The sequence below is a fragment of the Dromiciops gliroides genome, chromosome 5 (assembly GCF_019393635.1).
Source record: "Dromiciops gliroides isolate mDroGli1 chromosome 5, mDroGli1.pri, whole genome shotgun sequence".
Classification (NCBI taxonomy): domain Eukaryota; kingdom Metazoa; phylum Chordata; class Mammalia; order Microbiotheria; family Microbiotheriidae; genus Dromiciops; species Dromiciops gliroides.
The window spans coordinates 53,553,188-53,580,275 of NC_057865.1; the positions used below are offsets into that span (position 1 = coordinate 53,553,188).

General features: G+C 36.1%; 1 protein-coding gene across 2 annotated transcripts in view; it reads right to left on the minus strand.

The window, feature by feature from the left end:
• Nucleotides 1-313: 313 nt before the first annotated feature.
• MINDY3 (MINDY lysine 48 deubiquitinase 3) overlaps nt 314-27,088 on the minus strand; it is a 104,638-nt gene continuing 77,863 nt past the window's right edge. For both annotated transcript variants that reach the window (XM_043968728.1, XM_043968729.1), the window contains 4 exons: nt 10,104-10,176; nt 7,064-7,151; nt 3,404-3,475; nt 314-644 (listed from right to left, as the gene is read on the minus strand). In XM_043968728.1, coding sequence (XP_043824663.1) covers nt 495-644; nt 3,404-3,475; nt 7,064-7,151; nt 10,104-10,176 — 383 coding nt within the window. In that variant the 3' untranslated portion in view covers nt 314-494. The remainder of the gene's footprint in view (nt 645-3,403; nt 3,476-7,063; nt 7,152-10,103; nt 10,177-27,088) is intronic.

The following is a 27,088-nucleotide window of genomic DNA, read 5'->3' on the forward strand; positions in this document are numbered from 1 at the left end:
GATGACGCTGAGCTACAATATGATGTAAGCCAGCATTACGTAAGTAATAAAACATGCTTGGATGAATTAAAAATACAAGCAGAGGTGAAGTTTTTCAATTTTCTAATGCACTGTAATGTCACAATATAGTTTGCAATTTTGATATCCAGTATGCAGATGCTATAGTACTGGACATTTATAATCTGCCTGCAAGGGATGGCAAATTATCCTAAACTGCAAATAAACATATTCTATTTAAAACTTATAATTAATTTTTATTGTCAATGTCACAATGGCCCCAAATGATAAACTTTAACAGAAGATATTTAAAAAGAAATATAAATTAAATATATCCCAAACACTGAAAAAGTGTTTTAAAATTATTTACAATTTATCAATGATACCAGTGTATATCTTCATTTAGCCAAAGTATAATATTTTACATCTAACTGCCATTTTCCAATCCTTCTATAAGCATTTGCACGTACCATCTTCCTTATAAACACTTGGGCAGATCAGTTTAGTGAGGGAGAACGGTCTGTGGTCCAAAGCAGCTCTATGTAAGGCCATTTGGTTTGGAGACAGCGTTTGACTGGCGTGTCATCTGTCTGAAGCATAGGGTCTTCAAAGCCCATAACGACGGCTGTGCCTTCAACATACATGACCTGTTCAACAAAAACGGCACCCACCAGGTGAGGTTACACATTCAGAGAGACTTCATGAGGGACTGAAGCAATCTTCAGGATTAGCAAGCAAACTCTTCCACTCAGGTACAAAAGCTCACTTATGATTTGGTCTCAATAACAACATCTCCTTAGGCTACAGACTGAGGGAGCATTCGTGATCTGTTTATACCGGAAAACATAGAACTGAAGAGTTATGTGTATATATATATGTGTATATATATATATGTATATATATATGTATATGTATGTATGTATATATATACACACACACATATGTATATATGTATATGTGTGTATATCTATATAATATTGTATGGCAGGTTATTTTGGGTTTGTTCCAGTTTAATATAAATCTCTCTCTATATATAAACATAAATATCTATCTATGTGTGTGTGAGATCTTATAGAAAACATGCAAAACACCTCTAGCCCATCCAGAAAGAATGCCTCAAATGAAGAATTTTTCCATTTGTTTATACCTTACTTACCTTCTGTCTATATGCTGCACATGTATGGAACCTGCTGCCCCAATACCTAGATATACACACAGTAACAACTAACATATTCTGAAGGGCTCTTTTTGCAGCACTCTCCTCTCCAACCTTTAATGTCATGAGGTTCAATGTAACGTCCAGGAGCCCCTGGATCTTTTTGGCACTGAAATCATCCATTACTTAAGTAACTGCTTCTAAAATTTTAATTTTGTTTTGCTTTCAGTATGGACCCATTTCTTCATCGATGTGGAGAATTATAGGTGTACAAAATTCTACTGCTGCAAATCAGCAGCCAAATGTAATTTATATTCTTAGAAAACTGTCTGGGACATTTATTTTATCATGATGCATAAGTATGAAAGCTTGAAGAACCAAACTGTTGGTTCCAAAGGGTCTTTCCAATAGAAATACTTTAAATAAGCTAGAGCATTGTTATATATCATTTGGCTCGGGAATGAGGCAAAAGTTTATTCTATCCTACTGAGTTTGGAAGACATGTTCTAAGGTGAGATGAATATGAATTTTTATTTTAGCCAAATCACTTGTTTTCTTGTTTTTTTTTTTCCTAAAAATTTCAGCGTTTTGTTTTTAAGCTCACAATTTGAACACTCATATGAAGAACTATACACAAAGAATGTTGTCCAAGTTTTTTTTATATTTAATAAATAAGCCCATAGAACTTCTTTTTCATAAAGAATTTTCCTTACTCACAATTTGTTCAGTTCAAAAATACTTTGTTTACTTACCAATATCTACCATAAGCTCTTGCTCTTTACACAGTTCAGTGTCCCTCTTATTTTATTAGCTCTTTCCTTTAACGTGTTATAGGTTATATCTCCATGATTTAATGGCATGGGTGTTTTGAGAACAATTTCTATAAGCTTTTCCTTCTGAAATTTATCAAGTCAATACTTGTTGCCTGTTGTGATTTCTGCTCTTTTTGTTAGTGAGTCAGAAGTTTGTCACAGGCATAGCTGATGTGACTTACTAGAGAGAGAGGCTGTTGGTTAGCAACCTAAGTACAGGCTTGGGGGTCCAGGACTCAGTTTTAGTACCTGCTCTGGCAAAGATTTGCTTTGTGAACATGGAGGGGAGTCACTTAATGTTCCTGTCTCTCAGCTGCCTCATCAGTAAAATATAGCCAATATGACTGACCTCCCTTGCAGGGATAACTAATTAGTGACTATACAGCACTTCATGTGACAAAGTACTAGACAAAACTTAAAACGCTAAATGAAGCACTTATAAACATTATGAAAAAGCATCTAAGCTTTCCTGCTTTAAATCCATATGGGCCACTAATATAGAAATAAAATATTTTCATGAAAAGAAAAACTCAAGTCACCTAAATTTCTGAGAGTAAGTAAATATAACCTCTTGTTTAACCTTCAAATGTTTATAAAGGGTGATGAAAAAACCTAATAAGGAAGTTGTGGCCTATTACCAAAAGTGAACTGAAGGACATCTGTGAGTGGACAAAAAGAGGTGGGCTGGTCATGTAGCAAGAGGTACAGCCTGAAGGCTTTTGTGAAACCCAAGAAATATTACAAGAACCAAAGGAAGTCATTGGGTAGATCTTTTATGGAGGATTTATAGAAAAAGATGGACAAGAACTTTATCAGATGAAAGTGCACAGAGGACCTAATGTTTGTCTAGGAGAAGGGACAAATCATGGGGATGATATAAGATAACAAATTCCTTACAAAACTAAAGTACAATTTGTTATTAGTTTTAAGTATAAGTTGTTTTTTTTCCATTTCACCAAAAAAAGTCAATCAAAACAAAACTTTCCAATTCAGTGCAATCAGGTCAGTTTTTGCGTGGTACAAGTTCTCTTTTCTGAATAAAAAAGTAAATGCCCTGGGCAAAAAATGCGCTGCTTGTAATCTTTAAATAGCATCCGTTTTCTCCTTTCAAACCTCTTTTCCCATCTATATTAATCAGACCTTCATCTCATGTGGCTAACTATAATGCTGACTGAAGAGCATATGCACATCCAAGATATTAACATGTACCTAAATATAGCCTAGTTTATGACAGTGAAACATAATGTTCAAAAAAAATGTATACTGATTCATATGCACTGTTCGTACCAGAACATGGCATCTGCAAAGGATAATGTAGATAAGCAATAAAGAGCATTTTGAGATTATGTCCTACTGGAGAGCTCTTATGTATGATAATTATATCCTCAAATATCTCTGTCACTGACCCCATTAAAATAATTTATTTAAATAATCATACCTTTTCATTGTAATTAGACTGCTTTAATCCATTGTAGTGGTATACAGTAAATGACTCTGGCCCACTGGAATCCTATGAGAAGTAAAGTATCATTACATATTTAAATCACAAATCAACTTGTTTCTAATTAGTAACTGAAATTTTAAATGTCAATCCTTGAAAAGGCTTTAGAGAGATATATCTAGAAAAATGTACCCAAGAGTTTTTATTAATTTCCCAATAACTTGTTCTCAGGAATCAGACTTGTCTGCAGTACTGCATGCTCATTCACTGCACAGTAAACTTTGAACTTCTTGCACAGAATGTCTTTTGAAGGCTGTCAGCTCTTAATTAGCAGTTATAATGAGAAAGAAATGGTATCACAGAGAGAATGACAGAACTTTAGAGCTTTAAGGAAATTTACTTTAAATGTCATTCTATATCAAATAGCCATCTGGAATGGACTTCCAAGCTAACCCTAATTTCCCTGCAAAAACCTGTGATAATCCCTGTCTTCCTAAAGGGCAAGGACCAAACTCCTTTACTTGGCATTCAAGGCTTTTTGCACTCTGGCTCCTACCTACCTCTCTAATCTTTATTTCAATGACTAATTTTCATGAACACTCTACTCCAGCCAATTGTTTTATTTACTCTCCCTCAAAAATGCTTTCACCTCAAGACACGATTCTCCTAATTGCTAAAACCAGACTATCAACTGGATGTTCATCCCTCTCCTCTCAGGGTTATGAACCCTATCTTTTGTGACCCAGGTATCATACTATGTCCTCAAGGAAATGTCTATTGACCACTGGAAAGTAATTTCTTCTTCCTTTCAACTACCATGGCAACTGTTTGAAGCATTCATTGGGCAATTATTCACCTGTTGCCTTGTTCTAGGTCTGCCTGACATAGAAACTGGGGGTTGTTCCTGTTAGGAGCAAACACCATCCTAACTGCTTTGTATTCTCTGTTACACCTTGTGTAGCTGGTACTCAAATATATATATATATATATATATTTAATTGATATATAGCTTGTGTGCAAATGGCAGCATTTTATTAGGAAGATTTATAGAGACCATGCCACACAAAGTGCTCTTATATTATTTGACAGTATTAATAAACTTTAATTAAAATGCACCTAAAGACACTTAGCCCCCACCACCTTACACTCACTTCCAAATTCAATTCTACACACACACACACCCCACTTTTGTGGGAGAAGAACACAGTTTGATGATATTAAATTGGAGAATATCCTACGTCTAAAAAGATTGGGAATTACCTCAAAGATTTAATTTTTAAAAATAAGTTCTTTTATGGATCTTTCCATTAGCACAACACACAAAATTAAATATTATCTGGACGGGAATATATTTTTTGTTTATTTTAAGACATTGGAATTCATTGCAAAATACTTTAGCATTCTTCCCTCCATTAAATAACAAAAGATTTTTTTCAATCAATAGGTTAGGTTTTGAAAACCTATTCAAAAAGACAAAAACAAACAAAAGAACCCCTTCAATTCTTTCTCTTTCCCAAATTTCCATGGCAGTTGAAGGTTTAGAACATGTGTGTGTGTGTGTGTGTGTGTGTGTTCTAGTCATTTAAAAAAATGATCAAGATTTTATGTTCATAATGTTACTTACCATTTTAGGAATACAAGTATTTTGATTCAGAACAATGTTCAAATCTGACACACAGGATTAACAATTTAAATTCTTTTAAACTCTTCTAAATTGCCATAAGTCTTTAACATCCCTGGTCCCCCCCCCCCCCTCCTCCATTTCTGAGTTATTTTCTACCTGGTGGCTATCTCCTTTTTGTTATGTTGGTGAAAGTGATACAGGTAATTTTGTAAAAGCACTCAACTGCAACTTACAATTGCGTTATTATTTGAGGAATAAAGGACCGAGGTATATTCAGGTAACTGAGTAACTCAGTTAAGTGACAAAATCTTATATTAGAGAAGAGACAAGGAATGATCCACAGGAGAGCAGAGGTAACTTGCCCAGTATTCAGTGCCTCACAGGAGAATGAGGGGGGAAGGCAAAGACTGGCACGCAGCAGAGTGCTAACAGCCAACATAGCCCCATGCAGACCATCTTTTCCCCCCTCCTCCAAGAAGAAAAAGTTTATCCTTAAGACTGAGGGTCCCTGGACAGAATCCTATCACCTGCTCTCTTGGCTTTCTTCCTGGCAAAGAGGTGGTCTAAGTTTTTAAAGATTCCTGGCACAAGGAACCTTGCTGCCACACAACCCTGGTTATAAATTTGGTTGGTAATACTAGGCATCAGACTGAGTAGAACTCACTTGCATCCTCCTTTATGCAGTGATTTTAACATGTTACAATGTATCGGTAGTGTACAATGATGAACTATGTTATCACAAAATAAGCAAGAGTGGTATAAAATAGCGACTTCTTTCTCAAAACTAAGTGAACAAATATGCACAAATATTCAGAACTAAGGACAATCTTGCCATTAAATATAATGTAATTTAAGTACTGTGGAAATTTATTTTGATTTGGGGACCCTACCTTTAGGCTGAGATTAGAAAGCCTTAGGCCCTCAGGGTCTCTCCCCCTCCTCCTCAGCTTCAACTGAGCGAAAAAGCCCCGTGGGCTGTACAAGACCCCAGGTCAGACAGCTGGGGGAAAAAAAAAGCCCCCAGCTCCCTCTGACCTGAGCAGAGCTATCTGAAAGATAGCCTGTGCTGAGGCACGTGAAGGGGGAGTGCACCCCCCCCCAACCAGCTGCAGCCCTGGCTGGCGGATTAGCTTGGTCTGTGGGGGTGAACGAAGCCCTGAGATTTGAGTGGAGAGAAGAAAAGGTATATATAGACCTGGGAGTGAGACCAGGGGGGGGGAGAGGACGGACGGACTAGAGGACGGATAGATAGACAAGACTCAGGGGTTCGGACAGACAAGAAGAGGTCAAGAGGTGGCTGAGGAGATGGCAAAGATTGGAGACTAGAGACGGGGCTGACAAGGTTACAGGCCTTAATACAAATCTGGGAAAGTGTGTGCCCTGAGGCAGGAGGCGGCTAAGGCCCTTATTGTATTCAAGAAGTTCCAAGCGCAGCAGGTGCGAAAGAGAGGCAGTGGAAAGAGACCCCGCAGGAAAGCAGTCAGGTTGTACACTTTATTTCCCTGTATTCCTAATTTTAAATAGTATCTCATAAATAAACTCTGCTTGGATTATTTAGTTAAGAGGCTTCTTAATCCTGTGCTTATCAACTTGGGAGTGGAGCAGTGTGGTGGAACTTTATAAACGGCCCATATTAAATTAACGAAGTCAGATAGCCAAATAGTCAACAGTCCCCAGTTTAGTCATCCATGGATCAGTCCCCCCAAAATTAGGCCTAGTCAATTCAAAAATATTTTTACATTTGAATGGCGACCATGAAGGGATTTACGGCCCAATTATAATTTCTCTAAGCTTATCATTTTTCATACACTCATAATTTTTCATAAATCCAATTATATAATTTTTCCAGGTTAATTATAGTTATTAATAATTAATTTTTTTTACAGTACATAATACACAAACTTGCCCATTGTGACTTGACCTGAACTAAATCTATAAGTAGGTGAGATAATTTTTAATGCATAGGAAAATGACCAGCACATCTCTGAGGATCTCGACCATATTAGGAATCAACTAACAATTCCTTATGTTACCTGATCAGGAAAGAACTCCTGGAGAAAGGGACCCAATAAGATGATTCCTAGTCCTTCTGGGTCTAATTTGTTCTTCATGAGGTTGACACTATAACAAAATCAGAAAATTAAAAAAAACAACAACAACAATAAGTGCACTGGTACATTTTTATTCTTACATGATTAAAATATGTGGCATTACAACACATCTCACTGCCAAAAATTCTGAGAGCTGTTCTTTTTAGAACCTTAATGACAAATACACAGGAATGGCACTTGATGTGCCAAAATGTGGTTATTTTTAAATCAGAGTAATCTGTTACTATTTACAATTTAAATTGTGAAGATAATTTTGAAGGTTCATTCCTTATTAGGTAAAGTAATTTTAAAATTGAGGGTTTATAAGCCTAGACCCATGGCACTGACCCCTGCAAGGAGGAATTTCTTTCTTTTGTCTGTTTAAAAATACATATGTGAATATTTATGTTTATATAGAAATACACACACACATATACTTTTTATAGAGGTATATTTTACTATAAGAGTATAAATCATTCATCTACTCCCCCCCCCCCCCCTGCATTTTCCTGGTAGAATGGAAAGTACATTGGACTGAAAGTCTGAGATTTTATTCCTGGCTGTACTGGTATTTAGCTGTGTAATCCTGAGCAAGTCAGTTTCTCTAGGCCTTATTTCTTTATCTGTGAAATAAAGGCTTGTACTTGATCAATACAGTTCCTTCATAATAATGACAGTGTTGCATAGCAGAAAGAATGTTGCATTAAAAAATCAGACATAGTTAAGATCAAATATCAGCTCCAATATTTTAACTAGATATGCGATCATAGGCTTTTCTGAGACTATTGCTCATTTATAAAAATGGAGACATGATTTATACTATGTCACAAGGCTGTTGTGAAGAAACAACCTTAGTGTGGTATATAAAAGTGAGTTCTTCATAAAAAGAAGCTAACTTTACCACATGCTACAGAAAATACAATTCTTATAAAATACCTATAAAAAGGGTCACTTTCAAGAACAAAACAATAAGCCAGTGCAGTAGAAAATCTTAACATAGGGCATTTTGATGTAGAAAAAGGGAATTTTGATATAATTTAAGGTAGGAAATATATTAGGCTAGTAGTGGAATACCTCAAAGGCAAACTGCATTGTGTTTTGCCTACTGGGGAGGGAGAACACTGCACACTACTGCTAAGGAAGAGTAGAGACAGAGGAAATGGGTGAGCGGTAGAAGATAAAATTTTTGAAACCTGAAGTTTCTGTTTTGAAGTCAGTAATTTAGGGTCCTTTGAAATACCAAAATATAAAAATGATATTCTAGTTTGGTTTTTAATCCTCTGCTGTGTCCTTCAAAGTATGTATGTACCTACCATCTTACTGAAAAAGTAAAGGATTTAAATATATTCTATCTAATTAGTCTAAAATACTAGGCCAGTAGGTTTGAATAGAAGGCTTAGGAGATCAGACTCATATCAAGACTATTTAAAAATAACTCTACAGAGGGGAACAAATCATTCTACTGCCATAGACTGGATCTCAGTCCTTTTACAAATGTGTAGCAATAGTCACAAGAGTGGGTATGAGGACCTTTTAATTTATCCCCTTGCTACAACTAACAAACAACTCAAACAGGTCACTCTTATCTTCTTCATAGAGAAAGGATATCACCAAATATTATAGTAAGACATGGAAAATGCAGGTTAATTTTAAAATTAACGTATACATGGAAGTGGGGGTTAGTGGAAAAGGCAAAGGAAAAAAGCAACGATTGCAAAAGAAGAGGTCCAATGCCCCCACCCCCAAATTGATAGGCTTCAATAAAGCAGTCTCATACGTAGAAACTACTTCAATCTTTATTGAGAGGAAGTCTGGTAAACCACCATCATTCCACTTACTACAATAGTTGAGGTTCCTTCAGACATCTCTTTTATGTTATAAACCCGTCCACCTATGCTTAACTATTAAATACGTCTAAATCATCATTCAAGGCAATAAGATTCTGAGATATTAGCCTTGATTAGTTTGTTAGTGTTTATATATAGCTGCATACTTTCAAAGAGATCACATCTGAAATCCATCTAAAAAACATGAACAGGACTATGAATACCAATATTGTTTATGTAGCTTATGCTGAATTCCCTTGTTACATTACTTTGCACATTAATGTTTGTTTTATTATTGTCAGATGAAAAATGTGCAGGACCTAAAAGCATTAGAACTTGACATTCATGTTATTGTTCAGAAGAAACTGGTCAAATTTCCAGATTGTTTCATATTTGATCAACTATTATTCTACTTAATAAAATAAAAATGCAAATTATCCCTAAGGAGAAACAAAATGCAAATATATTCTTTTTTTTTTTTCCAGAGGAGCCTCTTACATATGTGAAAAGTGCCTCTGCATAGCACCAAGATTATGAGGACAAGAAAAAAAAAAAGAAACTCGAATGAATAGAAAGAATGGATTCTTCATATAATGATACTCAAAGGATTTAGTCTAGAACATTTATTCATCTGGAAATGTTCAATATCTTTGACTGTCTTTAAGCATATAAGGCTGAAAGTCAAAGGGCTGCTGGTTATTGACAGGAAACACTATCTATTATCAGTATCTATAATATAGAAAACTGTTATAATTTTCTCTAAAGCTGTCCAAATCAGGTTCAAAATGACAAAATGGAAAAACAGGATATACTAAAATTAAGTTTTGGTAGTTAACAAAAAAATACTTTGAAATTACAGAATAACCCCCCCCCCCCCCCGAACTTCTTAACACCATTCTTTTAAATGCCTAATAGAAGAGACAGAGTATAGATGAGAAAAGTTAATTTTTGGTCAAGAGTAGTCTCAAAATCTTTCTTCCTTTTTTAGCTACCCATCCATCCAAACTGATCACTCTAATTAGAATACCATTCACCATGACATTTGTGTATATGTACAAGAACACATACATCAATGAAATAATGATGGTATGGTAAATTTTGATTTTAATAGAACTTTTATTCATGGTTAAATAAAGCTAAATTTCCCATTATCTTACTATTCAGGATCTGATACAAGATCCAAAGCTTTCATCACATCTTCTAGAAGTGTATCAGGTATAAATCCATTATCTGCAAAAATAACAGAAAATAAGAAATTATTGCAAATAATGTCAATATCTTTGTCAATATGGTCTTCAAAAATCATTGCAGCCACACAAATTCCCATAATAATCAAATAAGAGGGGAAGATAAGGTAAAGCACATTAAATTTATTTTAGGTTCAAAGACATTCTCATTTTGACTTCTTTTTCTTTTACTTTGGGCTTTTCATGGATAATGGCTAACATTAAAAAAAAAAATAAAGTGGGGCAGCTAGGTGGCACAGTGGATAAAGCACCAGCCCTGGATTCAGGAGGACCTGAGTTCAAATCTGACCTGAGACACTTGACACTTACTAGCTGTGTTACCCTGAGCAAGTCACTTAACCCCCATTGCCCTGCAAACCCCACCCCCCCAAACAAACAAAAAAACAACAAAAAAATAAAGCTTAATAACTTTAGTTTCAAAACTCTTATCATGAAACACTAAAATGAAGTAATCTCCCCTAAAAGCTTTTCCTATGAATGGTACTAAAAAGGCCATAGTTTAAATTGACATTTAAATTTAAAATTATATTGAAACATTCAGCATTAAACATAACTTTTATTTTTAGTAATCTAAGATCTACTTTTTCACTCTCTCATTCAACTGTACTTCCCTTAACCCCAAATGAGAACGCAAGCAAAACAAAACCTATTACAAATGTATAGTAAAAAATAAAGAAATTCCACTTTGGCTACGTCCAAATATATTTGTCTCATTCTTCATTCAGAGTAGTATGGGTGGTATGTTTCATCACTAGTCCTCTGGTAGAATGATTAGTTGTAATGTGGAAATATGTTTAACATGATTGTACCGTATAACCTATATCAGATTGCTTGCTTGTGTTGGGGGTGGGGAGGAAAGAGAAGGAGGGAGAATAATTTGGAACTCAATATATTTCAAAACTGAATATTGAAAACAATATTTACATGTAATTGGGAAAAAATAAAATACTAAGTGGGAAAATTGATTAGTCATTTTGCTGGTAAGAGATCAACACAGGAGAACCACCACAGTTATGTAGCATAACTTGTTCATCCATTCCCCAATTTATAGGTACCCCCTCATACTCCCATTCTTTGCAACTGCAAAAATGAGTGATAACTATTTATGTACACCCTTAGAGTTTGTTCTGCTTAGGACGAATCCCTTCTTTTTTTTTCCACAGTTCCTTTTTTTTTTTTTAATTCCCCCCTGGATTTGGAGAGCCTTTGCCATCATGAGTCCTTTGGAACTTTCTTGTACCACTGGATTGGTGAGAAGAATCTAGTCTATCACAGTTGATCAACACATAATGTTGATGGTACTGTGTATAATGTTCTTCTGGTTCTGCTCATCTCACTCATCATCAGTTTATGCAAGGGAAAAGAACTCCCTTCTTAATCTATCCTCTTTCTATTTCTCCCTCACCCCCTTTCTCTCCTTTCCTTCCAATTTCCCTTTTGTATGAAATATATTTTTGCCTCCAACTGTGTGCATGTATATTCTTCCTATTTTTGAACAGCTGAAATATCATTCCCTTCACCCCATCATTTGTACAGATATCTACCTGTACACCTTCATTATGTGAGACAATTTCCCCATACCTTTCTTTTATTCCTTCTCCTAAAGCCCAGTGTATTCTTCCCCTTTCTATTTTTTCAAGGTATAACATGACCACTCCAAGGCCTTCTCTAACTGGACTCCCTCTATGAACCCTAATTATGCAAAGATTCAGAGGAGACACATGTATCATTTCCCCATAATTGAATGTATGCAGTTTATCCTTCATCAGTGTTCATTCTTGTTTACCTTTTAATATTTATCTTCACATGTGTGTCTGAACTTCATCTCTGTTATTTTCATCAGAAATGCTTGGAAGTCCTCCATTTCATTAAGAATCCATTCTCTACTCCCTCCCCCCAATAGTATCATACTCAGTTTTGCTGGCTAAGTTGTTCTTGGCTATAAGCCTATATCCTTTGCCCTTTAAAATTTCATATCCCAAGCTCTCTGTTCCTTGAAAGAGGTGGTTGCTTAATTTTCTGTGATCTTGCCTATGAGTCACTAGTGCTAGAATTCTTTTTGTTTGCTTGTAGTCTTGTTCTTTGAGCTGGAAACTATGGATTTTGGCTATGATAGTTGCAGGAGTTTTTGTTTTGGGGTTTTTATTAGGAGGTAACTGGTGGATTTTATTTCAGCTTTGCCTTCTGGTTCTCAGTTTTCTTACATGTAAGGGCCTAAAATTCTAGCTATGATGTCTAAAATCTAATGAGTACTCACCTTAAATTAGAAACTTTAGCAAGACTTTAGACTTTAAAGTATTTATTAAAGTGCATTAGAAGTTAGTGAATAGAGAGAGAGAGAGGTCAAAAGAAAACTTCATCTAACTATCTCTAAGAAAGCCCAGCATCTGTCCTCCTGCCAAGCCCAAGTCAGGAACCGAAAAGGCCGAGATCCTTCCCCTTCTCCCAGAAGGCCCCTGTCAAACAGGAAGCTGGGCCGTCCCCACACACAGCTCTAAGCTAATTGGCTGGTAACTTTGATTGACACAACAGGCAGTAACTTCTTGACACTAAGTCACAGGTGGATGCCAAGTCATGCTTTCTCCTTATGGTGGAGCTTCCCTGCAATATCTTTCTCAGCATGTTGGTAGTGCTCTAATTCTCACACACAGTATGACAAAAGCTCTTTTTTAGGCCATCTTATTCAGAGAGTCTAATGATTATTTTTTCCCCTCAATCTGTTTTCTAGATCAGATATTTTTGCTATGAGATAGCTTACATTTTCTTCATTTTTTTCTCCAGTTTGTGCATTTTGTGTTAATAGTTCTGGTTGCCTCATGGAGTCAGTGGCTTCTATTTGGTTCCATTCCAATTCAGGGATGTTTGTTGCTCAGACAAGATTTTGTATCCCTTGTACCAAACTATTAATTCCCTTTATAATTCTTTCTTCCATAGCTTTCAATTCCTTTTGTTTTTTTTTTCCCTCAAGCACCCTCATTCCATTTATAAAAAAAATATAATTCTTTTTTTTTTTTAAACTCTTGCTTCATCTCTCCCAGTAATTCTAGTAGATTATGTGCCCAAGCAGTGTTTTTCCTTTGAAGCTTTGCTTGCAGATGTTTTAGAATCATTCTTTTCTCCGATGTCTCTGTCTTTGATGACTCTACCACCATAATGGCTCATTAGGATGGGCTGGTCCTTTTGTTGCTTTCTTGGGGGTACTGAGTACTGTATTATTCCAGGATCTCAAGGACAGGTTAGGGATACATAAGCTTTCAGTATTCCCAAAGTGGTTTGATTATTATCAGAGCCCTACAAGTTCCTGAGCTGAGATAATGCTTGCTGAGCTCTTTTCAGGGCTGGTCAGACACCTTTGGTATCCACCTGATTCATCAAACTCTCACCTGTGGCTCCCAAGAAGCTATAGTACATTGAACAGCCACACACCAGCTAACCATCTTGGCAGACAGGCTAACCAGGGTTGAGGGTAACGAACAGTCTTCAAATCTTTCATTGAGTTAGGGTATGTCTACCCCAAGCACATGAAGATTTTCCCTGATGGAAAGAGCAGATATGAACGATTTGTTCTAATGGCCTTGAAGGTGGCTGAAACAGGCATTGTAGAGTGCTTAGAGCTTGGTCAGGCATCAAAGATGCCAATGTCATTTCCTGTTTCTCGAGAGATTGCCATTTTGACTTTTGTCCTGCCACTGACTTCTATGACTCAAGAAGTGAGAGTGAGGCTGATGACTGTGCAAATCTGTCTCACTTAAATCCAATTCAAGTACAAGTCAAGACATCACTTCATGATGTCACTGGTCCTCTTTGAAGGACAACCACCACCACCATCACCACCTTTCTCAGTCCTCTGAATGTGACCCAGAAATGGTAACTGGGCAACAAAACTGCCAATTGTTATCCGTCTTCATCACGGGGCACCAGTATGGGTCTGGTGGGGCCTGGTATGAGTCTTTGACTACCTTTTGTTCTGGTGCACTACTTCTTCCTGGGTGCTGGGGTGCACTGCTTGTACTATGCTTCTGGCAGACTCAGTTACCAGTATATGCAGCTATGTGTGTCTCCCTATGCTGAGTTCAGCTGCACAAAAAGACTCACTGTGACTCTTTCTGTATTCTCCTCTAAGGATTCAGTTTGGAGCATTTTTTCAATCTGTCTGGAGAAGTTTGTGAAGTGGAACTCACTGTACTGCTTCTTACCACTCTGACATTGTGGCTTTACCTCCTCAAGCATCTCTCTCTCAGAAATCAGGTCCTCCTGAATCCAGGGCCAGTGCTTTATCCACTGCACCACCTAGCTCCCCCCCCCCCATTTAAATTTTGAAAGTAATTCAGTTGTGTTATTTTTTAAACAGATGAAAATCTCCCCTCCTCCTAACTTTTACTAGGATCTAACTAAAGACTATTACAAGGTTAAATGCAGTGTGGTATTTAATGTGGATAGAGACCATTTTATGGGGGAAAAATCCTTTTTGGCATAATGAGAAAACTGCAGGGGTAGTGGCCAAGCATACTAGGTAGAGGAAAAATATAACAGAAAAACTTCTAGGATATTTTTAAATTAAAGCAATTTTAACAGACATATCAGTTTATATCCATAAATGTACAGTGCCCTTTCTCCATACCTATTTACTCGTTCCTGAGGATTTTTTTAGTTTTAAACCACCTTGCAATAAAATACATGGCTTAGCAATTCTACATCCTGCCAAGTAGAATAGGGTATTTAAGAGCTCTGCTTCTATAATCAAACAAAGCAGTCACTGCAAAGTAAGATTTAGTTACTCTTGAACAAAATGTGGAACATACTGTACTGCTTCCCTCTCAATATGGCAATTTTTTTTGGGCTCATATACAAAAATTAGCCCATGGGTTGATCTGAACTATATTGATGGGGCCTGATTAAGTAAGTAATGAGAATCATTTAATAAAATTCAAAGTCAATATACTTTCAAATGGTTTATTATAGTAATGCACATATCCAGGGTATCTTAAAATAGAGTTAAACAGAAATTTTAAAAAGAATAAAGTTAAGTAAAGTACTTATGAGCCATTCAGGTTTAGATAACTCTAAATGGGTAGAAAAAGTCTTATAATTATTCTTCTTCACTAAATTTAGAATGAACAATATGAAGTAATTTTTCCAAACTTGAATAAAGCTTCATAAGTTATCTAGAGAAAGACATACATATGAAAACGACCAGGTTTCTATGGGCCATAACATATATAATAGACAACACCAATTGTGTGTACTAATAAGTATCTTTTTGTAATGTTGAGGGACTGTGCTAAACTATCCTTGTATGATCACCTAGTTCCTTTTTGGTAAATGGCAGTTATCTATGAAATTCCTGACAATTTCATACTAACTTTCTGTTTGTTGATACATACAGAGTTTATTGGGCTTTTTGAGAATTGAACCTACAACCTGCACCCACAAAGTGTCAAACTTGCAGCCTACACAGCTCCCAAGTACAGCTTGAATCAGATTAAAATGAAATTTTAAATGTTTAACAAAATAAATAAAAATGCAATAAACAGAGAATGCTAATTTGTAGTTTTCTAAGCTAATATACAGTCTGTATAGATCCATTTCTATTTGAGTTTGACATTGCAGATAAACAATATGCTCATCTAAGCATCACATGCTACCACTACACAATCACTTACTAGCTGTGAAACTCTAGGTAATTTACTTAATTTGTGACTCAGTTTCTGTTATTTGTAAAATGAGGGGATTGTACTTGACTACCACTAAGGCCTCTCCTAGCTCTAAAATTTTGATCTTATATGACTGGCCAAGTTGAGGTGAACAAAGCAGAATAAAGAGGTGGCAGAAGTGATGACAGGAAATCATTGTATAACTCGTTTTAAACACTTCTATTTGAATTGTGCTTTTAAAGGTTCCAAGAGAAAAAAAGACATAGCCTGTTTAAGAAAAGAGCAGTTTTTAAAAATGGCAGAACGCCAGTTACTAAAACCACAGAAACTGTAGAGCCAAAGAATAATTAATGTTAAGTGAGTCCTGATGGAGTAGGGGAGTTGGGAATGTGAATGCTTTTATACCAGAAAGAAATCACAAAGCAGGACTTCACACAGATAAGACAGAAGAGATGTACCATTGTTTTTTTTCCCCTCCATCTTTTCTGTTTCCAATAACAAATATAAGTGATCAAAAGGATAGAGGATGTATGGAAATGTTTGGGGCCTTCAATGAGGATTAGCATGGCAATTGTCTTTCAGGAAAGCCACTAGCTAATTACTGAGAGCTGAGCATGAGCAGGAGAAAATCAAACCATCAATGACTTTCAATTAATTCAGGCAATAGCAGAAAAGGCTTTTAAATATTCAAGCTATAAATAAATTTACAGGAAACTCTCTTAAGGGCAAGCATCTAAGAAATTTCAAATGCTTGGAACCACTGTGAGTGAGACAAAATATAGGTTTTCTTGGGAGAAGAAAACCAAGATTAGTTTAGTAATGGTTGTGGTTTATTGACTTAGTAATGAAGTTATTCGTGTTTCTCTAAATCTACATTGTACTGTTACTATAGTTTACCTTAAATTTTAAAAAAGTATTAAGATAAGAATAGAAGTAATTTAATTAAATATTTAAAATTTTATAGAAAAAAAAAAACCACACCAAAATGAGATTTCTATGGGTTTACCTAACTAATTGGAAATCATTGTAGTTCACCTGGTGGCAGTAACTAGACTATGCCCAAAGTACAAAAGTAAAAATAAATTACAGAGATTCCCTTGCAAATCTCAAACTATTTGATGAAAGCAAATGAGACAGTTGTCCAGAAAAGAATGATGGCTAGCGCAAGAAGAGAAGTACTTATGTGGATAGTAAGTAACAAAGAAGTGACAGAAATCTTAACAATCACTATAAGAGAAGCAGCTTTTTTTCCCCAATATATGAATGTATATATTGTAACGATTGGAATGACGCCACCTGCTGGAGACTTACTGTAGAAAAGCTCCACCACGAAGTGAAGGTCTTTGAGGGCAAGACCAGGAGTCTTTTCTTTGGCGTCAGGAAGTGACGTCTGCTTGTGGGAGGAAGAAGGGAGGAGCCTGGTGCTCTGACTGGGGCTCTTTTCTGAGGACTCCGGTGGAGAAGGGAGCTAGAAATGCGCTCTTCCTTTAATAGATAGATGAATCAGGCCTTTCTCTCTCTCTTTACCAAATTCTTATTCTCCTTAATAAATGCTTAAAAGTCTAACTCTTGCTAAAGCTTATAATTTATTGGTGACCACTCTTTAGATATTTTAGACAGACTAGCTAGAATTTTAGCTTTATCAGATGGCAGCCATGAAGGGATTCTTGGTTGCCTGGTAAATGTGCATTCACAGCACATGATAGAAGACTTTACAATTAACCAGTAACCTGGAATTGGGATGGTAGGCAAGGCTACCATCTGCTTCTACTTTTGAGCAGGCTCAGTTTGTGTTAGGATCTCATGATGTTGGAATAGAAGTAGTTAGGGCTGGAATAAAACAGTAAAAGAATGGACAGATTGTTATTCCTGAGGAATGACTTTTGCGGGGGGTGACATGGACCTTTCAATATTTCATTTCAGGGAGGTAAATAACCAGGAAACTAGACTAATTTTTGGAGTGAAAACCTCCTCTTGTTAGAAAGGAACAGAAAACTGATGGTGGTTTTCCTTCACGAATTCATTTAAACTCGTCAATAGTGAACTCAAACTTGAAATGAAGGCTAATAGTTAATCTGAAAACTGTGTTACCATCAGACGTCACTTCCTGACGGCAAAGATCTATCAAAATTGTTATTCAGTATATATTTTGATTCTATTCTTATTTGTCAATTTTACCTCTTTTTGCAACATTAGCATGTCTGAAAATACACCCTTAGAGTTTACATACACACAGAAACAAATAGGAACTAACTAGACAAGGAAATCAAACTATTATATTTCTTTTAGGTTCACTGCCTGATTTTCATTAAGCCTGTCTGATTTCCTTTAGACCTTGAGCACATGGAATAGTGTTTATTTTTACTGTTGAACTAAGGATTACTCCATAGGCTGGGAAGTAAGTAATGGAAGGTGATCTGCCAAGGCCTTTCTAAAATTAAAATATTGGTAGGATTCCAACTAAGAAATACATAGTTCACACACACACACACACACACACACACACACACACACACACACACACACACACACACACGCGCGCGCACACACAGACATACCCTGCCTTAGACCTTATTTTAAAAATTATAAGCACATTAAGATAATTATTAGTCTCCTAGGATTCTAAGCTAGCTATTTCCTGATCTCAGACAAATTGAGAGTTAAAATTATTCTATAATATATAAAGAAAAATAGTGAAATCTACACTTACATAAATTGGGGAATATCAAAAAGTAGTCATTTGGATACTTTTGCTTTGAAAAATATTAGAATTGAAGGGGAAAGTGGTTCAGGATATTAGAAAGAACTAGTATTAATAAAGCCTAATTGCCTGTCACAGAATTATTACTTACTGGTGGTATGACCTTGGACAAGTCACTTTTGAATTTCAACTGTAAAATGAAGCTAATAACAAACTCTCCCAGTCTCCTAAGATTGCTGTAAGAATCAATCACAAATGGGCAGAAATGTGCTTTGTGAACCCAACTTGAGTCGCTTGTTTTTTGTTGCATGTGACATCCCCTCCTGACTCAGTGATTTCCTGGAATGGCCTCACAACTCAGCTCTGCCTTCTGGGTTTCCTGGCTTTCTTAAAGTCTCAGCTAACCCTCTACCATTAATGAGATTTGTGTTTAAGATTGGTTTATAGATAACGTTTCACCTGACAGTACTTTTAAAAATGGCATTTTTTTCCCCAAGGGAAAGGTTTTGGGGGTCATTAAACTAATTCTGAAATTTCTTAATGATGATTTGGCCTGTTCTCCTGCTCCTAAGCATGTAAGTGAATTGATGAAACTATGTGTGTGTGTGTGTGTGTGTGTGTGTGTCACATACACACAAACATAAACACAAACACATTTATTATTAATTTTTTTTGGTATTCCAGTTTCATTTCTATTTAGTGTCAAGATTGAAATAATTTAAGTTCCTCCAATAGTATGTCTCTCTGTTGGTCCCTGTACAAACTTCTAACACTTAGCATACCAATAACTAAGTTAATGTTTATAAGTCTAGAAATGGACTTTTGCTGCCTTGCTCTTGCTTTGCCTCCTCCTAGAAGTGAAGTGGCTCAAGATTGAGGGTCATTTTGTTTTTCTTTCATGAATAGGTGTAGCTAAAGCACCAGGTGGTGATAAACAACAACAAGCTACTGGTAATAAACCTAAGCACGTCCTTAGAAAACCCTTACAGTCTACTGCTTGAGTTTTACTTCCTAGCATGGCATAATATGCCACAGCTTGTGCTCTGCTTGTCATTTCCATGTCATTATGAGGCCTATCAAAGTAGGCCTTTATGGAGAAGTGAGAGGTAACAAGAGCCAAAAGAACTGCAGAGTGAACAGGTAAGAGAGAGCAGAAAGTGATATTACTAAGTTATATTTGAGTTGCTAAGACTTGACAAATGAGAACATATGGAAAATGAGGAAGAGGGTGGAGTCAGGGATGCCTGCAGGCTTAAGAGTCAGTGGCTACCATCAGGACTAGGAATGTTAGCAGAGCAGGATTTCTGGAGATGTTTTCCATTTTTGACAAAGATTACAAGACAGAGCTGGAACCTCAAAGGCCATCTAATCCAATCCTTTCCTTTTATAGTTGAGGAAACTTAGTACCAGAGTGACTGAGTGAGTTAGGGTGACACAACTATTAAATGGCAGAGCTTGGCATAAAACCTAGGTTTTGTGACGATATATCCACTATATGTATACTTGTGACTACTTGCCACTGTATCTTGTCTTCCACAAGGTAGAACTTAAGAGTGCTCTAGGAAAATTTCAAGAGGAATCACTAATAACCACTGGGGGAGGTCATAAAATTAGGGCATGCTTCACAGAAAGAACAGCACTTTAGCTGAGCCTGGAAGAAAGAGAAAGGTGGAGACTAACATATGGAGATGAGGTGGATGTGCATTTTGGGAATGGGAGATGTCCTGTGGAAATGCAGGGAGGCAGTAGATGGCAGGTAACCTTCAAGGAACATCTTAAGTAGTCTAATTTGGCTAGAATACATTGTGTGAAGGTAAGCAAGGGTTTTAAGTGACAGAGTTTGCATTTTATCCCGGGAGTAATAATAGGGACTCAAAGAAGGTTTTTTATTTCAATTTCAAACATATCAAGTGCCCACTATGTATAAAGCACTGTGCCAGGAACACTCTCAAATACGCCACTCTGTTATCTTGCTGATCTGGACATTTCTTCTCGATGCAAATTGCAGCCCTTCCTGTAGGTCTGCGTGACTCCCATTTTGTGTCCTCTGTAACTTCAGCACAAACAGTCTAGCGAAGATGCTGGAAGCCTTGTTTGATTTCTCCTGGGGCTGCAAAGACACCCGTGACCCACTAGACACCCCTTGTCCCGATCATGCCTAGCCCGTGCTCTTTTTCTGTCATGCACGTCTTTGGTGGGCTTCTTAAATTATAATTCTCCTTGAAGCTTCTCATTAGTCATTTCTGTGTTGCAGCCTGATGGTCCACACGCAGCATGGAAGTGAGTATGGCCCACACTCTGGGCAATACTTATTCTTAAGAGCCCATGTTGTTTCATGTCTTGTATACAAAATATTGTTAGAGTACTGACATTAATGGGATAGGCTTTGTTTCTGGGAGAAGTTTGGGGTCATTCAAGAAGTTCTGTAAATTCCTACCTAGGTTTGCTGGAGCCAGGCTTATTATTATTATTATTGTTGTTGTTGTTGTCATTACACAACATCCACTTTGGATTTCTTTGTGGTTCTTTGTTCCATTCACATTCTTGTAGTCATTGTGTTTACTGTTTTCTTGGCTCCACTTGCTTTCCTTTCTATTAGTTCCTATAGATTTTTTCATTCTTCTCTGTATTCATCACACCTGCCATCTCTTAACACACAGTAACATTGCACTACATTTATGGGTTGCAGTGTCTAGCCATTCTACAAATGATAGGTATCCTCTTTGTTTCCAAGTTTTTGGAAACAAACTGCTATAAACATTTGGGTGTATATGGTGACTTTCTAAGAATGACTTCCCAGTGTTCAGCATGTTATTTTACAAACTGTCCTGCTTTGTCTGTGTTTCGTTCTGTCTTCTTTTATACATTTTTAATCATACTTTAATGACCCTCTTAATTTTCTTTTACTTTTTGGTAGCTCTATTACTAGCTTGCTTCTTTACTCTAAATAATGAAAGAAGAAAATAAAACAATACTTTTTATCAAATAAGCATAGTCAAACGAACGCCTATCTGAAATTGGGGTTGTTTTTGACCATCATCTCTCTCTTCCTGGAAAGCAAGTCAAGTGTTTTCTGACCAAGACCTTTTTTTTGGGGGGGGGGCAGGGCAATGGGGGTTAAGTGACTTGCCCAGGGTCACACAGCTAGTAAGTGTCAAGTGTCTGAGGCCAGATTTGAACTCAGATACTCCTGAATCCAGGGCCGGTGCTTTATCCACTGTGCCACCTAGCTGCCCCCCTGACTAAGGACTCACTTAGTTCTCCTTTTTAGGACAACACATTCCTGTCAGTGAAACTTCTGTATAAAATTATTGCAATAGATGTTGATATCATTCCTGGGTTCATTATACATGTTTTCACAACTTTCATAACTTTTAAAATAGGTCAGGACATGGGGCAGCTAGGTGGCACAGTGCATAGAGTACTGGCTTTGGAGTTAGGAGGACCTGAGTTCAAATTCGGCCTCAGACACTTGACATTTACTAGCTGTGTGACTCCAGGCAAGTCACTTAACCCTCACTGCCCTTATCCACCCCCCCCCCCCCAAAAAAGGTCAGGACTGAGTTGTTTCAACTGCATACTATATATGTTTTCTAATCATTATAGAGACAAAGACAAAATGAAGGAGATCTTGTCAAAGAACGTACATTTTATTGCTAAGGTTTCTGAGTATAAGAAGGACATGGTTTTAGCAATACCAGATCTGAAACTGTATTATAAAGTAGTAATTATCAAAACAATCTGGTAATGGCTAAGAAACAGAGAGGAGGAGCAGTGGAATAGCACAGGAGGAAATTACACTATTGTAAATGACTATAGTAATCTAGTATATGATAAATCTAAAGATCCAGGCTTTTGGAACAAAAACTTATTATCTGATAAAAACTGCTGGGAGAAGTGAAAAATAATATGGCAGAAACTAGGTACAGACCAACATCTCACACTGTTTACTAAGATAAGGTCAAAATGGGTACATTATTTATACATAAAGGGTGATAACATAAGCAAATTAAGAGAGCATGGAATAGTTTATCTGTCAGATTTATGGCCAGAGGAAGAATTTAGGACCAAAGAAGATATGAAGAGTAATACAAAATGTAAAACAGATAAATTTGATTATGTGAAATTAAAAAGTTTTTGTACAAACAAAACTAATGTAACCAAGATTAGAAGGGAAGCAGAAAACTGGGGATTTTTGAAACAAGTATCTATAATAAGGTCCTCATTTCTCAAATATATAGAAAACTACATCAGATTTATAAAAATGTAAGTCATTCCCTACATGTAAAAAAATATTTATAGCAGCTCTTTTTATGGTGGCTAAGAATTGGAAATCAAAGGGACACCCATCAATTAGGGAATGGCTAAACAAGCTGTGGTATATGATGGTGCTAGAACATTACTGTGCTTTAAGAAATGACAAGCTGGATGATTTCAGAAAGGCCTGGAAAGACTTGTATAAACTGATGTATAGTGAAGTGAGCAGAACCAAGAGAACATTGTGCACAGAGACAGCAATATTGTTTGAAGAACTGTGAAAGACTTAACTATTCTCAGTAATTCAATGATCCAAGATAATCCCAAAGTACTATTGATGAAACATACTATCTACCTCCAAAGAAAGAACTGATATTGATAGAAAAGAATGAAGCATGCTATTTTTCACTTTTGTTTTTTTCTTTTAATCAAGTTTCCTTGTACAAATGACAAATATGGTAATGTTTTGCATAATAATACATATATAACCCATATCTGATTGTTTGCAGCCTATAGGAGGGGGGAGAGGGAAAGAAAGGATAAAAATTGGAACCATAAATAAACTATAAAGAAAAATGTTTATTATAAAAAATGCAAGTCATTCCCTGATTGATAGATGTTCAAAGGATATGAATAAGCATTTTTCAGACAAAGAAATCAAAGCTATCTATAGTCATATGAAAAAATGCTCTAGATCACCAGTGATCAGAGAAATCAATGGTGAGGTATCACCTCACACCTATCAGAGTGGCAAATATAACAAAAAAGGAAAACATTGGATGTTGGGGGGAATGTGGGAAACTGGGATGCTAATTCAATGTTGGTGGAGTTTTGGACTGATCCAACAATTCTGGAGAATCATTTGGAATTATACCCAAAGGGCTATAAAACTGCATACACTTTGATCCAGCAATATCACTGCTGGGTTCCTATCCCAAAGACATCCCCCAAAAGAGAAAAAGACCTGTTTGTACGAAAATGTTTAGAGCAGCTCTTTTTGTGATGGCTAAGAATTGTACATCAAAGGAATGTCCATCAATTGGGGAAAGGCCAAACAAGCTGTGGTATATTATTGTAATGGAATATTATTGTGCTATAAGAAACCACGAGCAGGATGCTTTCAGAAAGGCCTGGAAAGATTTGTAGAAATTAAGCAGGACCAGGAGAACATTTTGCACAGTGACAGCAATATTGTTTGATGAAGAACTGTTAATGACTTAGTTATTCTCAGTAGTACAATGATATAACACAATTCCAAAGGACTAATGATGAAACATACTATCTACCTCTAAAGAAAGAATATTGATTGAACACAGATAGAAGCCTGCTATTTTCACCTTCTTTTCTCTTATTCAAGTTTTCTTAAACAAAATGACTAGTATGGTAATGTTTACATGATTGCACATGTATAGCCTATATATAGCTTACCTCCTCAGGGAGGAAAGAGGGGAGGGAGAGGAGGCAGGATAGAATTTGGAACTCAAAACTTTAAATAAAAATGTTTATTATTTAAAAAAAAAGAAGGGCATGGTCAGATCTATGCCTTTGGGATGAATATTTTGGTAGCTGATAGATTAAAGAAGGGAAAACAATTAGGTGGTTTTTAGAATAATATACATGATAGATACCAGGGGGTTTGTACTAGGGCAGCTGCTATTATCTAAGGTAAAATGAGTTCCTTAAGGAATTGAGAACTGAGGGTTATCTGTGAATAATGAAGTCACCAAAGACAGGGGATAGGGACAAGAGAAAGAGCATAAGTGCTAAAGACACTGTGGAAAATGAGAGTATCACAGAGGTAATGACAATGCAGTGACAAAGAATGGAAGAGGATGCTATAATCGGATTATATAAAACTCAAAGAAGAGGAGGGAAGGAATATGTACTTCCTTTAGGCCCTGTGAGTTAGACAACACTGAGAAGGCATGAGATGAGGTCTTAGAAGTCAGATTTCCTTTCATATATAATTTGGAAAAGTCAATACAAAAACAAGCAAAAGCTAACTATCCCTTGTATGAAGATGACTGTCATAGCCACCTTTCTACATTCTTTCTCATATCTACAAAACATCCTATGCTTTTTCATGTGTAGAGAGGAAGAGAAGAAGCATTTAGATAATTCCCATTATGTGCCAGGCACTATGCCAAGAGTTTTACAAATCTTATTCATCCATTTTCACGACAACCCTAGGAAGTAGATGCTATGATTATCCCCATTTTGTAGCTGAAGAAATAGAGGCAAAGAGATTAAGTGACTTGCTCAGGGTCATACAACTAGGATATGTTTAGGAATGGATTTCAACTCAGGTTTTCCTGACATCAGGTCCAGTCCTCCATCTCCTGAGCCACCCAAATGCCAAAATATCCCTCAGAGCAAATCCTCTGACACCTGACATGTACCTACTGAAGCTATATTTCTAAAAAAGAAATCTGTTTCCAATATCCATATCACTGTCAATAATATTGCCATTCTTTGTGATTTCTAAGTTTTTAATTCTGTGAAATATCACTTGGATCTTTAATATGAGACTGTATTTTGGTTTGTTTTTTATAACCTCCATAATGTCTATATCCAGCTGTTACTCAATGTTGGTGACTGAATGACAAGAGTTAACTGATTTAGTGGTGGGGCATCTAGAAGACTTACTAAGGAGGTAAGGAATTCAATGAGTCATGTGTACAAAAATACAACTGCGAACATTCTAAGCCTTTTTAAAACAGAATTTGCCATCTCACCCATGTCTAAGTAAAAACATTATAACATTTAAGTGGGGGAAAAGCTTATTTTTTAACTTTTTATTTTAAGTTAGGAAACATAGGAGGGATTATTAGGGATGAGATACAATAATCCATTCATAGCAGCAATTAACTACTTAACAATTGAATCTAAATCATAAAATTCCTACTATTTCCTTACTCACAAGAGAAAGTGAAATCTTTAGTATGTCAGGGAGTATAATGGTCAAGGTTTTTAATTGTAAAATTGTATGTATTAAGGTTTTCAATTTAATCCTTTCAATGGGTGTCAATGATGTCTTTCATCAAGTAACCAGTTCACACTTACATTATGCCATATTACAAAGATCTTCAATGCACATCATCTCATTTGACTAAGTTAACAACTTATTTAGGTTGTTAGAACATGTCTACTACATGAATTTTATAGAAGAGAAAACAAAGTTTAAGTAAATGGTGGCCATGCTAGAATTAAAACCCTTATAACTATAATCTTAGTCTAAGATTCTTTCCAAAATATTTTGCTGCTTCAAGATAAGATTAAAAATAGAATTTGGGATAGGAATATTCATATAAGATAAAAGCTTTAGGTTAGAAAAAAGAAAAGCACACACGAGGTAAAAGAATTACTAAGACCTAAGAATGTAAATCTGGTAAATGCATAGGATCTTGGTGACACTGGTAAGAAGGGGTATTTACTTGAAAATTTTATTTTTTATTAATATTAAATAAAAAACCCCATGTAAACATTTCCTTATTTAAGAATAGAAAAAGACTGTACATGACATCATGAATCTCTATTACAGCCTTCTTTTTAAAGGCATACACTAAATTTAACAAAATAATCCCAATATTGCCCTGCTTGTCTTTCTGAACTATCTTCTTTCATCTCCTTTTTAATGTTTCATTGATGCTCCTTTGATTATTTTCTTTTTCCTTGTATCCTTATCACTATCTACTCCTCTCCCTCGAGGTTCCTTCCTCCCCAGCCAATTTCCCAAACTATCCCTTGTTACAAATAAGTCAAGTGAAACAAATTAACATAATAGCTGTGTCTGGAAAAAGTATATCTCCTTCTGCCCCTCTAGTCCATTATCTCTCTTCCATGTGTTGGGGGGAATGATTTACTCTCAGTCATCTGGATTTGTGCTTGGTCACTACATTGATCATAGTTCTTGAGTCTTTTATAATTGTTTCCCTTTATAATGTTGTCATCATTGTATATAGTTTTCTCCTGGTTCTGCTAACTTCAATGTATCTGTTCATATAAATCACTCCAGTTCATATGAATCACACAAATTCTCTGTGTGTGTCTTTTCATTATTTTTTATATACTAATATTACATTCATATACAGTTTGGCAAATGTCTTCCATGTAATAACACTTTCACATAACATCAGAGGTAATTTTGAAATGCCTTTTTCAGATCAAATAGAGATACAAAGCCCTGAATGTTTAGCAATGTTTAGGGATGTTTCATTTATATAATTTCTTTCTGAAATTTTGAGTTTATAAACTGTTTACTGATAACCAGCAGTTTGGAATTT